The sequence below is a fragment of the Malaya genurostris genome, chromosome 1 (assembly GCF_030247185.1).
Source record: "Malaya genurostris strain Urasoe2022 chromosome 1, Malgen_1.1, whole genome shotgun sequence".
Lineage (NCBI taxonomy): Eukaryota > Metazoa > Arthropoda > Insecta > Diptera > Culicidae > Malaya > Malaya genurostris.
Window position 1 is genome coordinate 131,949,141 of NC_080570.1, and position 16,741 is coordinate 131,965,881.

General features: G+C 35.5%; 1 protein-coding gene across 3 annotated transcripts in view; it reads left to right on the forward strand.

Moving 5' to 3' along the window:
- Positions 1-255: 255 nt before the first annotated feature.
- Positions 256-16,741, forward strand: part of LOC131425804 (AMP deaminase 2) — an 84,087-nt gene continuing 67,601 nt past the window's right edge. Inside the window, exons 1-2 of one of the 3 annotated variants that reach the window (XM_058588000.1) lie at positions 256-898; positions 1,009-1,116. In XM_058588000.1, the coding sequence (XP_058443983.1) occupies positions 1,032-1,116 (85 nt within the window). In that variant the 5' untranslated portion in view covers positions 256-898; positions 1,009-1,031. Of the gene's footprint in view, positions 1,117-16,741 lie in introns of all 3 variants that reach the window. The other 2 variants (XM_058587999.1, XM_058587998.1) reach the window with 2 other exon arrangements.

Here is a 16,741-nt window from a genome sequence, read left to right on the forward strand (position 1 = left end):
AGAGTTATTCATTTTCAATGAAAATGCAACACAAAATCCATATTCCTAGAAGCAATCGATAGTAGAACGAATCAAACTGTTTGTGCGAATATTTTATGCATGAAACATCTCCGTTTCGCTATACCGCACTGCCAACTGTATCGCTGACACGTACACATAAAGGCGTCGCCGTCATCTTCACGGCTGTAGTGGCGTCTGCGACGTATTGATGGTGCAAGCTTAGCAATAAAATCATTCACGACTCAATACCGTCAACTGTATCGTTTCGTAGTGCGTCGCGAAGGGTTCTGCCAATCAGTGTTTGTAACTGTCCTGTCCTGTATACCATTCGAGTGGCAGCAATAAGGGCTCTACGTGAACAACTCGTAAACAAAAGAAAAGAAACAAAACAAGAAACAGCATCATAATAACAGGACTAGGAAGCTTGCGCCCAAAACATCAGTTTACAAAGTGTCAGCATTAAAAGTGCCATGCTATCAATTGAAGTTGTGAATTACTTTCGGTTTTCAAAGTAAACGCGTGATTGTTTTCAGGTGATTTTCAATTGGAGTTTTGCTGTTAATTCTACTTAGTGCTGACTACTGTTTTAGTGATTCCTTTTTTCTGTTTTACTGCAGTACACCCTTGGGATGGGAATAGTTGTTACTTTTTAAGTGTGCATCGTGGGCCATTTTCCAGCGACTAGTTTAGCAGCTATAAAAACAAGAGGAAACAAAGACGACAGACATGTATTGCGTGTTTTGATGCAATTCCCATCGCTGTAATATTCTGTCAGCGCAAGTGTTTCATTTTTCGGAGGATCTATTTCTCAATCTGATAACCTGTCTGTGAGCAGTGGAGTGTGGAGCACGCAAAAAGCTTCATCGCACAGACTGCCGTAGCCGAAGTTAAAGTTAATGTGAGTCATTCGTATCCGTGCGGCGTGGAAAGTGCCAGACGTAAAAGGCGTCGAAATCGATAATTTTCTCGCGAAAGTTTACCTTAGTTTTACTTTCATTTTCGGTGCAGTTTTATTCCTACGCAGTTGCAATATGAATGTTTATAACTCGGGTAAGATATTTGCGTTCGATGTGGACATGAACAACGATACGGAGGGGATGTCGATGATGAGTACTGGTAAGTATAATAACTCTTTACACTTTACACACTACAGTCGGCTGGCTAACGGCACATTCCTCTACGATGATCTGCGTCATATTTATGCGTATGAAGTGGTGTAGAAGCGGAGTGTCGAAATGAGTCGCTGATTTATTTTTAATCAAAATCTGCTGGAGAAATTTCACACCTCGATTTTTTTCTTCTTAAATCGAACAGAATTATTTATGGATGCGAGCGATGGCGAATGAAATGATGCAAATATGTTCGATTCGGCGTTTGTAATGCGCAAATGTCACATCTCTCAAGCATAGCTCTGCTGCTGTAAACAATTCAGAATTTTTGTGACAACCGCATAGAAGTTGCTGGGTCATTGAGTTGTTTTCATCGCTGGAAGCATGATTACAAAAATATAAAGCCGTTCTGTTATAAACTTAACCAAAAATGAGTTTCATCACGGAACAGTCTGAATGATGAAGATTTTTAGATTAATGTTACTCAAATTTATTATTCTCCACATGAAGTTATGCCGGTCATACAGTCAATATTTTCTGAGTCCAGTATAAATACGATAACCTACTAATAAACACCTTCGCATTTCTCTACTGGCATCATCTTTACGTTTCATGTATTTTATCTTCAATGCATTTCTTGACAATCTGATCGTAGTTCGAAGTATGCATCCTTCCATCATCATCTTATCGGTTATATTTTGCAATATTAACGTCATCAGCAAAACCAATAGTTAGAGTCGGCTACGGAAAGATCACTACACTCAAATCAAATCTCACTGTTCTAATTCCAAGCTACTCTATGAAAGGCGGAAAGGTCACGACATCAAAACTGCTACTGCAAAACATTTATGCCAGCGCTTGATCTAATCATCGAAACATGTTTCATATTCAGTTTTCTGTACGGCCATCAGAGCTATCTGCGATTTTTCCATAATCTCATCTCGGGTGCTGAAACGCGTTCCGTCACAATGCCATCGTTATACGTAAATATTTGGCTAAAAACGAAACGAATACCATTCTGAAACCACCGAATTCACCTGATACGGCTCCCTGCGACTTTTTCCTATTCGGTCGACTCAAGGAACCGGTTCGTGGATCGCCTTTTTTATCACCCGAGATGAGAATATGGAAAAATCGCAAACGACTCTGATGGCCACACCGAAAACTGAATATAAAAAAAAATGTTTTGAGTTTTGAATCAAGCACTGGCATAAGTGTGTTGCATTCGATGAGGAGTACTTTGAGGGGGACAATATCGATTTTGATGAGTACTCTTGAATTTTTAATTTTCTGAATAAATTCCGGAAACTTTTTGATCAAGGTTGGGTAAGGGCTTCCTATACGATTTTTTCATATTGCTGCTTAATTCGCCTTGCTCCACATTGGGAATTGATTCACATTCCTTGGAAATTAAAATAATAATTAAAAAATCAGCTAAAAACACTCCTGATATGCTCACTACTGTGCTCCTAATTTCATCTCAAAGGTTTTGTATACATCCTATCGTTGGTCCTTTATTCATCCCATAAATTAGCGATAACGACAGCAATCAAAACCAAAATATTGCACTATTACACTCTCAGGTTCGAAATGTCAGAATTTTCCTTAAAAAGGGCCTAATGCCAACTATGACACAACACACGATATTTAAAAAAAAAAACAGTTTGGAATGATTCGACATTTCAAATTTTTTGGATCGTTTTTATTACCTTTCGTTTGAAATTTAAAATTTTAATCTGCAGTTAATTTGGAGAACTTGCAAAAAACAAAAAAAGAATTGTTACTATTGTTTCTAAAAACAAAAGGTAGAACCAGAGATGCCATTCATACAGATTTATCTGTATTGTATAGATTTTTGCGTTCGCGTTCGTTAAATCAGATTACAGATTTTCTAAATTTAATACAGAAAGGTTCATAAAAAGCGAGAAGTAAAACGTTAGACTTTTCTCTCTGAGTATCTACTAGTATTTGATTACAGTACTTCTTTAAAAGTTTATTAATGAACGGACAAATCACATGTTAAAATGGAATTTTTTGTGCACATGTTTGATGATGAACACTGATAAACATTTATATTAAAATTTGAAACAAATTTGAATTTGGTTTGAAATTGAATTTGATTCATTTTATTAGTGAAAACAGATAGAGCAGATACATATTTTCTATGAAAATATCTGGCATCTCTGTGCACAACCGATGAAACACACACATTTAACAGTGTTATGGTAACGTATAGCGGAATGAAATCAGTGCTACTAGATTTGCCGCAATGGTTATTTGATTAGTATTTAACACACTCTATTTGGTAATATTAGAATCCGAAACAGTTTTATTTGTATATAAATATCAATGATATAATTAAACTAATGTCACGGATACCAAAAAACACTTGTTGATGATAATTTAAAGAAAGAAGAGAGAAGAAAAAAATATACGAATGACCTTAAGGTTAAAACCTCTATAATCGAAACAAAAAAAAAGAAAAAATATTTTTTTTATTTAACATTATGGGAAAACTTCGCAACCTTGCGATACGAAATGAGATGAAAACAAAACGCAATCAAGTGCATTAAGTGTAAATTTTCTTCTCATATTGTTCATTGCTTTTATTGCTTGTCAGGTAATTTCAGAAGTCTTTAATCGTTGAATAAACAAGTGGAAAGTGAACATTACTAACTATAAAGTCATCCAACATTGAATAGCGGTGTAATTATGTGAAATAGTGATCATGTTTTGAGACGAATCGATTAGTAAATATTCAGAAACATCATGAATTGTAAAACTTCATACAAAAGTGGTTCCTAAATCAAAAAGTGAGTTTATTTTAATTGAAAAAAGCGATCGGTGAAGGTTTTTTTAAATATTTTTTTCAATTGAAAAGTGTGGTAAAACCTAGAATTAATGTTTTAAAACGTTCCACAGTTTTGTTCAGGTACGTTTAAAGATATGGTTAATGTGCAAAGTTATGAGGTGAAGGAAAGAGATGGAAATTGGAGCTGAGATGAATTAGGGTGCCCTTACCCTAGTAGGTTAAAGAAAAAATATTCACTCAGCCTTACTTTTTAGCGAATAACCGTCTTTCGAAACGTGAGATTCTGCTTGATGATGTCCCAATATTTTTCTTTTAGACAGCTCGAGCGGCTTGGAAGCAGTTATTTTTTCGGGTACCACCTGGATATTATTCGCAGTATAACACTCCATGGTGTTTTCCCCGTACATGGGAATAATTCTGATTCCGATAAATGATTCTGGGAAAATAGTGAAGTTATGAAAGTATATTAAAGGGTGGCATTATTCGTGAATTACCGGTCCATATGTCGTTGCCGATCATATATGGTATGATACTCATCTTCAAACATTAAATATTGATCGTTCTATCGTTTGCAATAAGAATTTCATCAATTTTCTCAAATTTGTTGTTTTTGTTTTTGAAAATCAAATACCTCTTAAAAAATCGTCCTTTTATGAATAATATTATTTTTTCAGGTTCAGACTATATCCTCTTATGTTTAATTTCGCCAGAACACAAGTATTTCGTGTAAATCACTTGTCACCTACGATCATCAACTGGCCATATTTCAATATTGCCAATAATATGTTCGGTAAACCTTGCGAGAAACTGAACTATAAATCATCTAATTCTAATGACAACAATACCGGTCGCTATTCCGACGCTAAGCAACCCCGGTACTTCTGATCAAAGCTGCAATTTGTCTGTCACCATGAAGAATGACCTTGAGAGACTGACTTATGTCATCGTCAACTGTAACCTGTACTGTAAAAGTGACTGTCAAATGACATACTCGATAGTTCTATGACCAAGTAGAAGTGTACTTAATCAAAGACAGGCGACTCTTTTTATTTTTTCTCTCATTATGCTATTCTCTATTGAAGTAAAAAAGAAACAAAGAGAGCACTAACATAAACATAAACTGTTAAAGTCCATTGTTCTTTCCAAAAAGTTACCGAACTTGTTACCGTTTATTGCAGTGAATGAATATAAAGGGTGATTAAAAAAAACAAATTTGAGAAAATTGATTAAATCAATAGAACGATGGGCCATGCGCAAGGTCCAATTTTGGCACACTCTCTCCATCATATCGGCCGGTATTCAACGAATAAATTCTTCAATATTGGCTTCCAGTGCATCAAATGTTGCTGGTTTATCCTTGTAGACATGAATCTTAAATGGTTCAAATACGTTAAATCACACGATCTAGGCGGCCAATTGAAGTGCCTAGAACGTGAGATAAACTGTTCACCGAAGGCGGTTCTCAATTTGGTCATTGTTTCGCGTGCCGTGTGGGATATGGCACCGTCTTATTGAAAGCACATGTTAGGCATGTCCAATTCTTCCATTTTGGACAAAAAAAAAAGTTAATCATCACACGGTAGCGCTCACCATTCACAGTAATGTACTCAATCAAAATTGACCTTCAGTTTCGTACGGAATTGCTCAATACTAATGCTGGTTGCATGAAAAGCAGTTGTTTAAACATTCGCGTCTATACTAGACGAATTTCGCGTCAAATCGTATTCGCAGATGGCAACATTCCCTCAGATGTGCATAAAACTTTTTAGATATGTTGACTTGGTTACAAAAAGACACTTTGAATACGTTTTCTCCAAAATTGATCTTGATTGTCCTTCGAGGAGGGCCAACTTGTTTAACAATTTATTTTTCAAATATGTATTGTCAACAAATGACAAATCATACAAAAAAGTGTTGTACAAATGTTTTTCACAAAATAGGTTAAATTTATGAATAAAAATACGGAAAAATCGTGTCCGACACTGAAAAAAATTGAATTTAAAAATTTAATATCGATACAAACAAAAAAATATACCAAAAGAGGAAAGTGTTTCTACAGTAAGTTGTAAGAGGGCGCGCCTGTATTTTCTGCATGGTTTCGCAAAACTATATAGTGACGTTGAGACAAACACCAGTTAAGGATAGCTGTCTGTCTTGTACCTATGACGCACTTATTGTGGCCGTACCTACATATTTATTCTTATTAAAGATAATTAATCACTGCCAGTAGAAGGTTAGCAGCATTTTCTGCTGCTGCCACGTTTATCCAAAAATGAATGAGTTGGTTGTGCTCTTTTCCTACGCTCGTTAGATTTGCATGATAATTTTTTTTTGCAAAGTACGTTGGTGCACTTTACGGAAAGTGTTAAACGACACCGAGTCATCCGATAATTAATTTCAGCTAATCAGCATTAAATTATGTCAATTAATTTGCACCTCGAAGAGAAATTTTGCAATAGTCGTGGACGTTACCGTGATTTCAAATGTAGTGGGAGTGTGATTCATCCAAACATTTCGGTTCAAAGCTTCGCGTGTTAGAATAAATTCGATTAAAGCTCAAGGCAGTTCGGTGAATTCATATACATTCAAGTCTCTGTTTATGCGATTTTTTATGTGAATTTTCAATGTTATAGGGTTTATGCGATTTTTTTTATGCGGTACGTATACCCTGCATGACCCTAACTTAAGTGTGTTGGAGACGAGACGCACCAAATCGTCCTCCTAGCATTGCAGTGCACCATTTGAATAGTGGCATAGAGCTAAGTCTACCCAAAATATGGTTTTTCTTTGTGATAATCCAAAGAACGACCAAAAATGTTCTCGGAGATATTTAGCCTTATAACATTCACCAAAAACGGTATTTTTGCCAACATTTTGCTACCATTCGTCGCGATTTTGGGAAGATTTGAGCCTTTTATGCATGCATTGAATTTGTGATGGTAATTTTACGAAACGCACCGATCGTTTTGCCAAGGTCACGCGTATATATGTTAGTATTTTGAAGAAACTGCCCTTAATCTTTCTTGTCATCTTCCTTGTTCTTGTCATCTTCCATCTTCGGCCCGATTGCATAAGGAGTGTATCGAAAATAAGCTATCCACATACATTTGTGTTGTACGCATGTATTTGTGATGGTTTTTTTATGCTCAGATCGCAGCATACTGTGCGTTTGGCTGTCAGCTTTCGTTTGTTTACTTGTTTGTGCGGTTTAAATTCTGCGTTTTCAAAATGTCGCGTATTGAAAAGGAAGTGAATATTAAGGTTCTGGACACATGGCTAAGTGAGAAATGCGCGAAAATAGGCGAAGCGGTTTGGAATTCATCATGCCGGTGTTAAAACCATCATTAATACGGTTAAGGAACACTATTCTTTGGATGAGCTACCAGAAACCCCGGTTTTTTCAACCCGAAACTGGACCAGAAAGTTATATCTCAAATCATGAAGAACAAATCAATGTCAATACGTGATTTGGCCAAAAAAACGCGGGAACGAGTGTCGGAATGATCCGGCGTATCAAGAGGCGAAATTACCTGAAGACCTACAAGAAGCAGAAAATCTCGTAATCAATTGTAGAACAGAAGAAGTGAGCAGCAACAAGAGCCCGGAAATTGTATTCGCGTCTTTTGCAGTGTCCGGATGCATGCGTTTTGATGGACGATGAGACTTATGTAAAAGAGGACTCAAAAACCCTTCCAGGTCCACAATACTTTACCGTCGTTGTTGGGGAGGATGTGAGCGATGTGGACAGGTCGATTCAAGTGGAGGAATTCGGTCGAAAGGTATGGCAAGCAATATGTTCCTGTGGTTTAAAGTCAACCATTTTTTACACTACCGGAACTATAAATGCAGAAATCTATCGATCTTAGTGATTCCAGAAGAGATTGCTGCCTTTATATAAGAAGCATAGTACACCTCCACTGTTTTGGCCGGATTTAGCGTCGGCTCACTAAACCACTCTCAATTGGCTTGCGGAAAAAGGTATAAATTTCATTGAGAAAAATATCAATCCACCAAATTGCCCTCAGCTTCGACCGATCGAACGTTACTGGGCAATCGTGAAGAGGGTCTTCAAGAAGGCTGGTAAGGCAGCTGGGAACATGCAGGAGCTAAACAAAATTGGGCCTCAAGCGTCCAAAACATGCGATGCAACACTGGTCCGGAACTTGATGAAAAGCGTTCGATCCAAAGTTCGAAAATTAGTGAAGGAATAGCTTAAATTTCATCCGGGTTTCATTATGTTCAAGTTTAAACTCGTATAATAAAGGATCAATTTTTAGTTTGAATAAAATATCGTTTTTTGTCATAATTTGAAAGAAAAATTTATGGATAGCTTATTTTCGATACACTTCTTAATATACAGCAAGACATATTCACGATCAAAAACTTATCACTCATCAGGGTAAATTCTGGAAAGGGGCCCCGCAGTAAAGTAAGACGTGCTCACGTCAAAAGTGGGAAAATGTTCAAATTAGAATCTATCAGACTGTAAATTGTAATTATATTCACTTATGATTAGCATATTTTGCCAGATAAGTAATTCTAATAGTTCTTCAGATAGCGTTTGGAGCTATTAGAAGGGCTGATTTTGCATAATGTTGTGCACTTTTCGTTGTATTTTTCTCCAATGCAAACGACCAGCAGCAGGATGACACAATCGCGTTTGTTTGAAGCGAAACTGGCTTTGCGAACGTCCCGCAACTCAACTGCTCAAAATGCCGATTGATTCTGAACTGAACCAATTTTGGTTGATAGCTTTCTTTTTACGTGATTTTGTTTGTAGCTTTTTCACAAATTGGAGGTACCAACGACCGTAATAAAATGTGGCGTACTTGATTTCTTAATCCACACAGAAACATGAAATATATTTAGAAAAACACCTTTTGAAGAGATGTGGATTTTTAGCAGTGTTAAGAAATTCATTTTCTTTCGCAACTTTTAAATCTGTATTTTTCAGGAGAAATAAAATACAGACTAATCTTTATCTTTATCCAGGATTTTTCCAACTTCTATTTTGATGAATCTGATGCTTTTGGTAAGAAATGGAGATAATTTATTCAATTCTTCTGTGGAACGGAAAAGTGCATAGAATTTTCACGACCAACAGGATGTGCATTTAGATCTGAAATGGCTCTTGGTGGTACACTTGATAATTTGACCCGGAATTCCTTGTGATTTCCAATTGGATTTGTAACATGATGAAACAATCCATTTCGGGCGTTATCAGTAGGTGCATTTGAAACCCACAATGAATTCTAACTCAAACTCCGGACAACTTAACTGAGCAGCGCTCCCAAGACGATTGACGGCTTCCACTGGCAGGTGTGGTTTTGCTGTGTGCCCAGCTGCGACTGTTCTTCGGTACAATTCTGCTGTTCGGCGCTCCCTTCATTCCAAAAGCGTGAGGGGTTCTATGTTACTCTTGTGACATGTGTCTACATGTCCAGAAAGTTTTATTCAAATCTGAGAGAGTGTTGACAACTGCGAATATGATTTGACGCGAAATTTGTCTACTATAGGCGCGAATATTCAAACAGCTGTCTTTCATGCATCAAGCATTAGTATTGAAAATACTTGGAGTAGCCGCCAGATTGGCGTAGGACTGCATTCGAGATGTGTATAGATATTATTTATTTGATACCGTTTAAGATGTTGTAGTGCTGGGGCATTTGGCTCCAAAAGATTGCATTTGTATTCTAGAAAGTAGTTCATAAAGCTAATCAAATTATTCTAGATTTGCACTAATCTTATGCTGTTTATCTTTGATTTGCAAAAAAGTAATCATAAGGGCTGAGGCCAGTAGGTCGCGTATAATCACGTGTCTCGCTCTGCGTATCACTTTTCTCTCCATGCTCTCTCGCATATGTACGAAATGGCTCTCGATGGGCCGGGTGACCAGAAAAGTTTCGATATTTTCGGCTACCACTTATTTGGCAGCCTTGCTGAGCCGATTTCATTTATCTCATTTTTTGTTACGTTACCGGGAAACTGGAGCAGCAAAAATGGCGCGTGCATAGAAATCGACTTAACTTCACAAAAATAACATTCACTTCATTTTTATCGCGACAACACCTATGTTTTTATGCACTAATCGCATTTAAATTAAATTATCTAGACATTATCAGGATACATTTTTGATGCATGCCTTTGAAGGCGAGATATTCAATGAAAAAGTTGAAAGTGGCCGTTTTCAGCTATGCAATTCTTCCTTCAGAAAAAAGACTCTCCCGACCGCTAAAATCAATGAATCATTCTGAAATTTTCACAGAATAATTTAAACTAATTTTCTTAGAGATTGTCAGTTGGGTGTTTCTATTCGTCAACGTTTCTGAGAAAATCAGATTTGAAGTGTGAAAATAGCCCTCTAAACCATCCTAAAACACACTGACCTCAGACTTTAATAGTTCTTTAGATAACATTTAGAGCCATTATAACGGCTGGTTTGGTATAATGTTCCCCATCGTTGTCCACTTTTCGGTTTCTTCTTTCTCCAATGCAAACGACCAACAACTGGATGATGCAATCGCACTTGTTCAAAGCAAACCTCACACCGCAAACGTCCAACATCAGATATGCTCACAGAAGAACTAGTGGTTGTTTTTCTGGCTGTTGATGTTTCTCATTTGGGACTATTTTTTCACTATTTAATCAATGTTTTCGCAAACAATGTGGTTTTAATTACAATCTTACACCTTTTTCCATTCATTTCGTGGAAGAATTTGAGAAAATTTTCGTGTTGTGAAATTTGGAAGATGCATCCAGGTGAGCATAGTGAAGAAAGACGTAGTCCTACGTTAAGAATAACACAATGTATCAGTTTGCAAATGCTGGGCAGAAAAATCTTAACCTGAACTGTAATTCTATGAGAGGTGATTATTTTCATCGTAATTTTTCTGATTTTTCCATTCGAGAACAAATGCATGAACATTGGTAAATAACGTAGGAATGAAAACAATCGGTTCTTTTAAGGATCAACTAATTACTGATGTAAGTAGAACTAATTGGGATGTTTACTTCAGTTGAAATTAATAAATTGGAAGCGAAGCAATCAAACGAGAAGTAGTCAGTGAATTGATTTGTTTTAAAAATAATTTTCATTGCGTTAGCTCGGCCTTATTCATGATAGTGCTTCCCGATTATGACATTTAAACAATATTTTATTACGGAACAAGAGTTGGAAATGAACGCGGAATATCATCAATTATTTGCTCTAATTCAGTGTAACCGACAATATTATTTAAGATTTAGAAATTGATGATGCAGCACTCAGATGTTCTTGATCAACATTAACAAACTAAACGACTCTTTTCAGGGCCACGAAAGTGCTCAAAGATTTTTTGAGAAAGTATTTGTTTAGTTTTTTTTAAACGAAATGCCTAGTTTTAACTAAAAGTTCAATTTATCACAACTTTGAAATGCTCTAAATTTCAAATATTATGGAATTATTTGTCTGGCAAGAGGACACTTCATGAACGAATTTCTACAGGCACTCACACGGCGGCCCGATCCGGTAATGCGACAACAATCACAATACACACATCAACCAGCCGTGATAAGATAAGCCTTAGGTTGACTTAATAAATGAATGCTAGATGCACGCGTTAAGGTTGTTAAAATATGCTATATTACAGAAAGATTACGGAAAGATCCGGTTAATTCGAACTAAGCACAACCACTCTGCAGTAGGATTAATAATTCCACGTATCAAAATTGCCAGTTTCGTTGAACGAATTTTTTATAACGTCTAATCTAGTACAAAGGGACGCTTAAAATTTTTGCACTAGTAGCTACTAGGCTTTCCCAATGTTTACCTATGGAATAGTTTTGCTGTGGAATTGTTATCATTCTTTCAATAGAGTATAATCACTACCGTCAAGTCACTGTAACGAACTATTTGAGGGGAATATGCTAGGGTAAGGGCTCCCTATTTCATCTTATTTGTAAGGACGTCGCCTTCAAACCCCGATTTAGCCACTAAAATCACTATAACTGTTTCATATAACTGCTTCATTCGCCTCGCTCCACATTGAGAATTGATTCTTGAAAATTTAACAAATATTCATAAAACAGCTAAAAACACTTATGATGTGATCACTACTCTGCTCCTAATTCCATCTCAATGGATTTTTATCCATCCTATCGTTGATCCTTTATTCATCCTATAAATTAGCAATGGCGACAGCGATCAAAACAAAATATTCCACTATTACACTCGCAGGTTCAAAACGTCAGAATTCTTCTTAATAACGGCCTAATGCCAACTGACAACATACGATATTTTTAGAACCAGTTTGAAATCATTTCAACGTTTAAAAATTTTTCGGTCGTTTCCGTTACCTTTCACTTTAAATTTAAAATTTTACTGTAAAGTTAATTTGGTGAACTTTAAATAAAAACAAAAAAGTAATTGTTTTTATTTTGTCATTAGCCCTTCTTAAAACAAAGTGTAGAGCCAGAGATGCCATTTATACAGATTTATCTGTATCGTATAGATTTTTGCGTTCGCATACTGATTGAAATCAAAGTACAGATTTTATACAGATTTCCTTAATTTAATACAGATTTGTACAGATTCATAGAAAAAGCGAAGTAAAAAATTAGACTTGTCTCTCTGAGTATCTATTAGTATTTGATTGCAGTGATTCTTTAAAAGTTTATTAATCAACGGACAAATCACATGTTAAAGTGGAAATCTTTTATGCAGATAATTAATTATGATTAACATCATTTTATTAGTGAAAACAGATAGAGCAGATGTACACTTTCTATGCAACTTAATACATATTTTCTGTGAAAATATCTGGCATCTCTGTGCACAGCCGATGAAACACACACACTTCACAGCGTTATGTTGACGTATAGCGGAATGAAACCAGTGCTACTAGATTTGCCACAAATGTTATTTCATTAGTATTTAACACGCTCTTTCTGGTAATATTTGAAGCCAAACCAGTTTTATTTAAATATTAATATCAATAATATAATTAAACTAATGTCACGGATACCAAAAACATAATTTTTGGTAATAATTTGAAGAAGAAAAACAATTTATTTTTTGTAACAATATGAGATAACTTGGCAACTTTGCGAAACCAAATGAGATGAAAACAAAGCGCAATCAAGTGAACTAAGTGAAAAACTTTCATCTCGTATTTTTAAAGACTTTTATTATTTGTCGGGTAATTTTTGAAGTTTCAAATCGTTAATTAAACAAGTGGCAAGTGAACATTACTAATTATGAAGCCATCCAGCATTCAATGGTAGTGTAATTGTGCGAAATAGTGATCATGTTTTGAGACGAATCGATTAATAGATAATCAGAAACATGACGAACTGTAAATCTTGAGACGAAAATGTGTCCTAAATTGAAAAGTAAGTTTATTTTATATGAAAAAAACGATAACCGAAGAACTTAAAACCATTTCTTTCAATATGAAAATATGACAATAGCTTTTATAATCATTTTAAAACATTTCACAGTTTGGTTCAGGTAGGTTGTAAAATATTATTCATGTTCAAAGTAATGAGGTGAAGGGATGAGATGGAAATAGGAGCTCAGATGAAATAGGGAGCCCTTACCCTACCAACACAAACTTTGATAAGTCATTGTCAAAGATTGGTCGAAATTAATAAATTTAATCTACTTTTAAAAACGTACGCAGAGATGTAATAAAGAACTCGAGAAAATGTAATCTACATCAATAAATTGGTTTTTGCTGGCTTATTCGTTAGAAAATCTCTGATCCGGTAAATGATTTATAGCTGCAATCTCATCCAGTTGCACTCAATTGCGTTCGATCGATAAATATAATAATTAATATTACTACTCCTAATACCAAGCCTCAAAAAGTTATGCGAAGCACCAAACTTCAAAAAAAGTTGGAACGGTAACTTTGAGCTGTCATAGCTCAGCTGTTTTTCAACGGATCTCAATAAATTTTACACCCTCGAATTTTGTACAGTTCGCAGATTATTTTAAGTATGTCATTATTGACAATCGGTTAGGAAAAATCAATGAAAATGTGATTTTCCCGTTCCAAGTTTTTTTTTCACGCACAAAATATGCCCTATCTGCATTTATGCGGCACCAGCATTGTGAATAGAATTTTGAGAACTTCAACTTTCTCGTGTCATAACTTTGTTGTTAGTCAACCGACCTTCGAAATTTGTTCACCATTGGAATGGTACTAGTTTCAGAAATAAAATGCACTGAAACATACGTAAAATAGAGTTGTCTACCTAAAGTTATAGAGATAACTGTAAACAGAAGACCACAAAAAAGATGGGATTTTTTACAATGGTCGTAAATATCTCTGAATTCAAAGCGATGACCTATATGTTTTTATACATCATTGGATTGCTAGTCAACCCAGCTACAATGTATGCTAAGCTGACGTTTTTGTACCATCAAAAACAACCTGAAAATATACAGTGTAAATGTAAATATTGACAAATATCACAAAAAAAATATTTTTAACATATAAATCAAAAATTGAAGCGATGACTTGTACATTTTTTGCTCTGAATTGTTAGAATCATTATCATAAAGATTGTTTTGGTGAATAAAATTATATATTCTCTCAAAACAACTAAAAAAATTGGTAGAAATACATTCAAATTTTATCAGCGGAAATATATTGCTTAAAAATTTCAAGCCAGAACAGTTACGTTGTTGACTAATATAATTTATAATTTTTTATATTTTGAAATCAATTTATTTACAATTTACTCAAAAATGGAGGCTTCGTTTTTTTCGATTTTTATTCTGTACTAAAGAATGAACACATAGATCCAAATAATTTTTATGTACACATAAAACAAATTCAATTGATATCTACTACAATTTTGAATTTGTCCAACATTTCCGTAGAATCTAAAAAATCGGTGCAGGATCGGAAATTTTAAAATTTTTGTTATGTCTTCAACGTTTCAGTATACACTCTAACCTCAATTTACGCGCAAAGTCGTGGGAGCGTAAATTAAATTTCGCGGAAATTGAGATTTTATTGTATCAAAATATGTTTTCATACTTCTATCGTTTGCAATCAATAGAAACTATAATTCTTAGATACTCATAATTTGAATTTCACCAATAGATTTTTTGTTTTTAGATAAAACGGAAATTCTTAATTTTTGCGATGGCTTTGTACAATAAGAAAGTAGAACTTGAACTCGTGGTGCAATGATGCCTTTCTCATCATCAACTAGTATAACCTACAGAGTGAAGCAGTTCTCAGATCGATAAGACCAGAAAACGATGTGAGTTCCACTATTGCAGGTACTCCCGAAACAGGAGTCCGGGAACCGGTACAATCGAAGTCGGTTCGAGAAAAGTGACTGGGATCCATTTCCGAATCTATAGTCACGATATCCGGTCGTTAATCGAAAACCGGGAATCAGAAAAGCCGACATCAATTTGTTTGGCCGTCTACTGACAATGACTATCGATTGGACTAGTTTTGAGGTAACTTTAGAAATTAGTTAACGTATTTTACTTAGCGCTTTTAGTAACGCTATAAATATTTTAATAATCTTCACCCTGTAATTCCGCAACCGGATGTCCGGAATTGGCGTCGGCTGAAATTCAGGAATTCAATATGGGACCACGAGACTTTTCATTTGAACTTATATTCATTTGTGAAAATTTGTCAATCCTTAGCTGAGGAAAGTGAGTGAGATCCATTTTGGAATAAATGAACACTTTTTCCGGTGCTTTCGGAATCGGAAACCGGGAATCAGGATAGCCAGAACCGGTTTATTGTATTTGTCCACTGATAATTACTACCGATTGGAATAGTCACGCGGTTAGTCTAGAATTTTATTTATGTTTTTTTGTTTCGCCACTTTAAGTGACTGCATTAATTTTCAACAGACTTCACCCTATAATTCCGGAACCGGAAGTCGCATTCTGATGGAACTTTGGAGTTTTATGTAGGACTATGAGACCTTTCATTTGAACCTCATTTTGGTTAAATCTGCCACGCCATCTCTGAGCAAAGTGATGAAATAATTTGAAATTGTAAATTTTATACTAATCACCTTGTAATTCCGGAACCGGAAGTTGAATCGAAATGAAATTCAGGATCTTTGTATGAGACATTTATACCTTTCATTTGAATCTAAGTTTGTGAGAATCGGTTCACCTATCTCTGAGAAAAGTTAGTGCACTTCTCTGCATCCTCCTTGGTCGAATCCGCTCTTAAAGCGATATAAAAGTGCTAAAAGATGTGCATTAAAAAAGTTCACAAGGAACCCTCCTCTACAACTAAGATCACATTACATATTTGTCAATAACCGGTACAAGGGATTAAATAAGGCGCTCTATTACAACTACCAACGCAGGATTCAGAATAGCCTCAAATCAAATCCCAAACGCTTTTGGAGTCATGTTAATGATCAAAGAAAAGAATCTGGATTACCTACTCACATGTCCTTGGGGGAACATGAAGCATCAATGCCCGTCGATATTTGTCACTTATTTTCCAAACATTTGAGCAGTGTTTTCTCCGCTGAAACTTTGACGAATCAACAAATCCACAAAGCAGCCAACAATGTTCCTCGCCGTTCTACGATTGTGTCTCATCCTACAATTACGACAGACATCGTCGAAAACGCTTGTCTTAAACTTAAACCATCTACTAACGCTGGAACTGATGGTATACCGTCTTTCGTTCTGAAGAAATGTTCAAGAAGTCTTCTGATGCCATTGACTCTAATGTTCAATCTCTCTCTTAAACGCGGATTTTTTCCTGCTTCATGGAAGAACTCTTACATTTTTCCTGTATATAAGAAAGGTGACAAAACTATTATTTCAAATTATCGA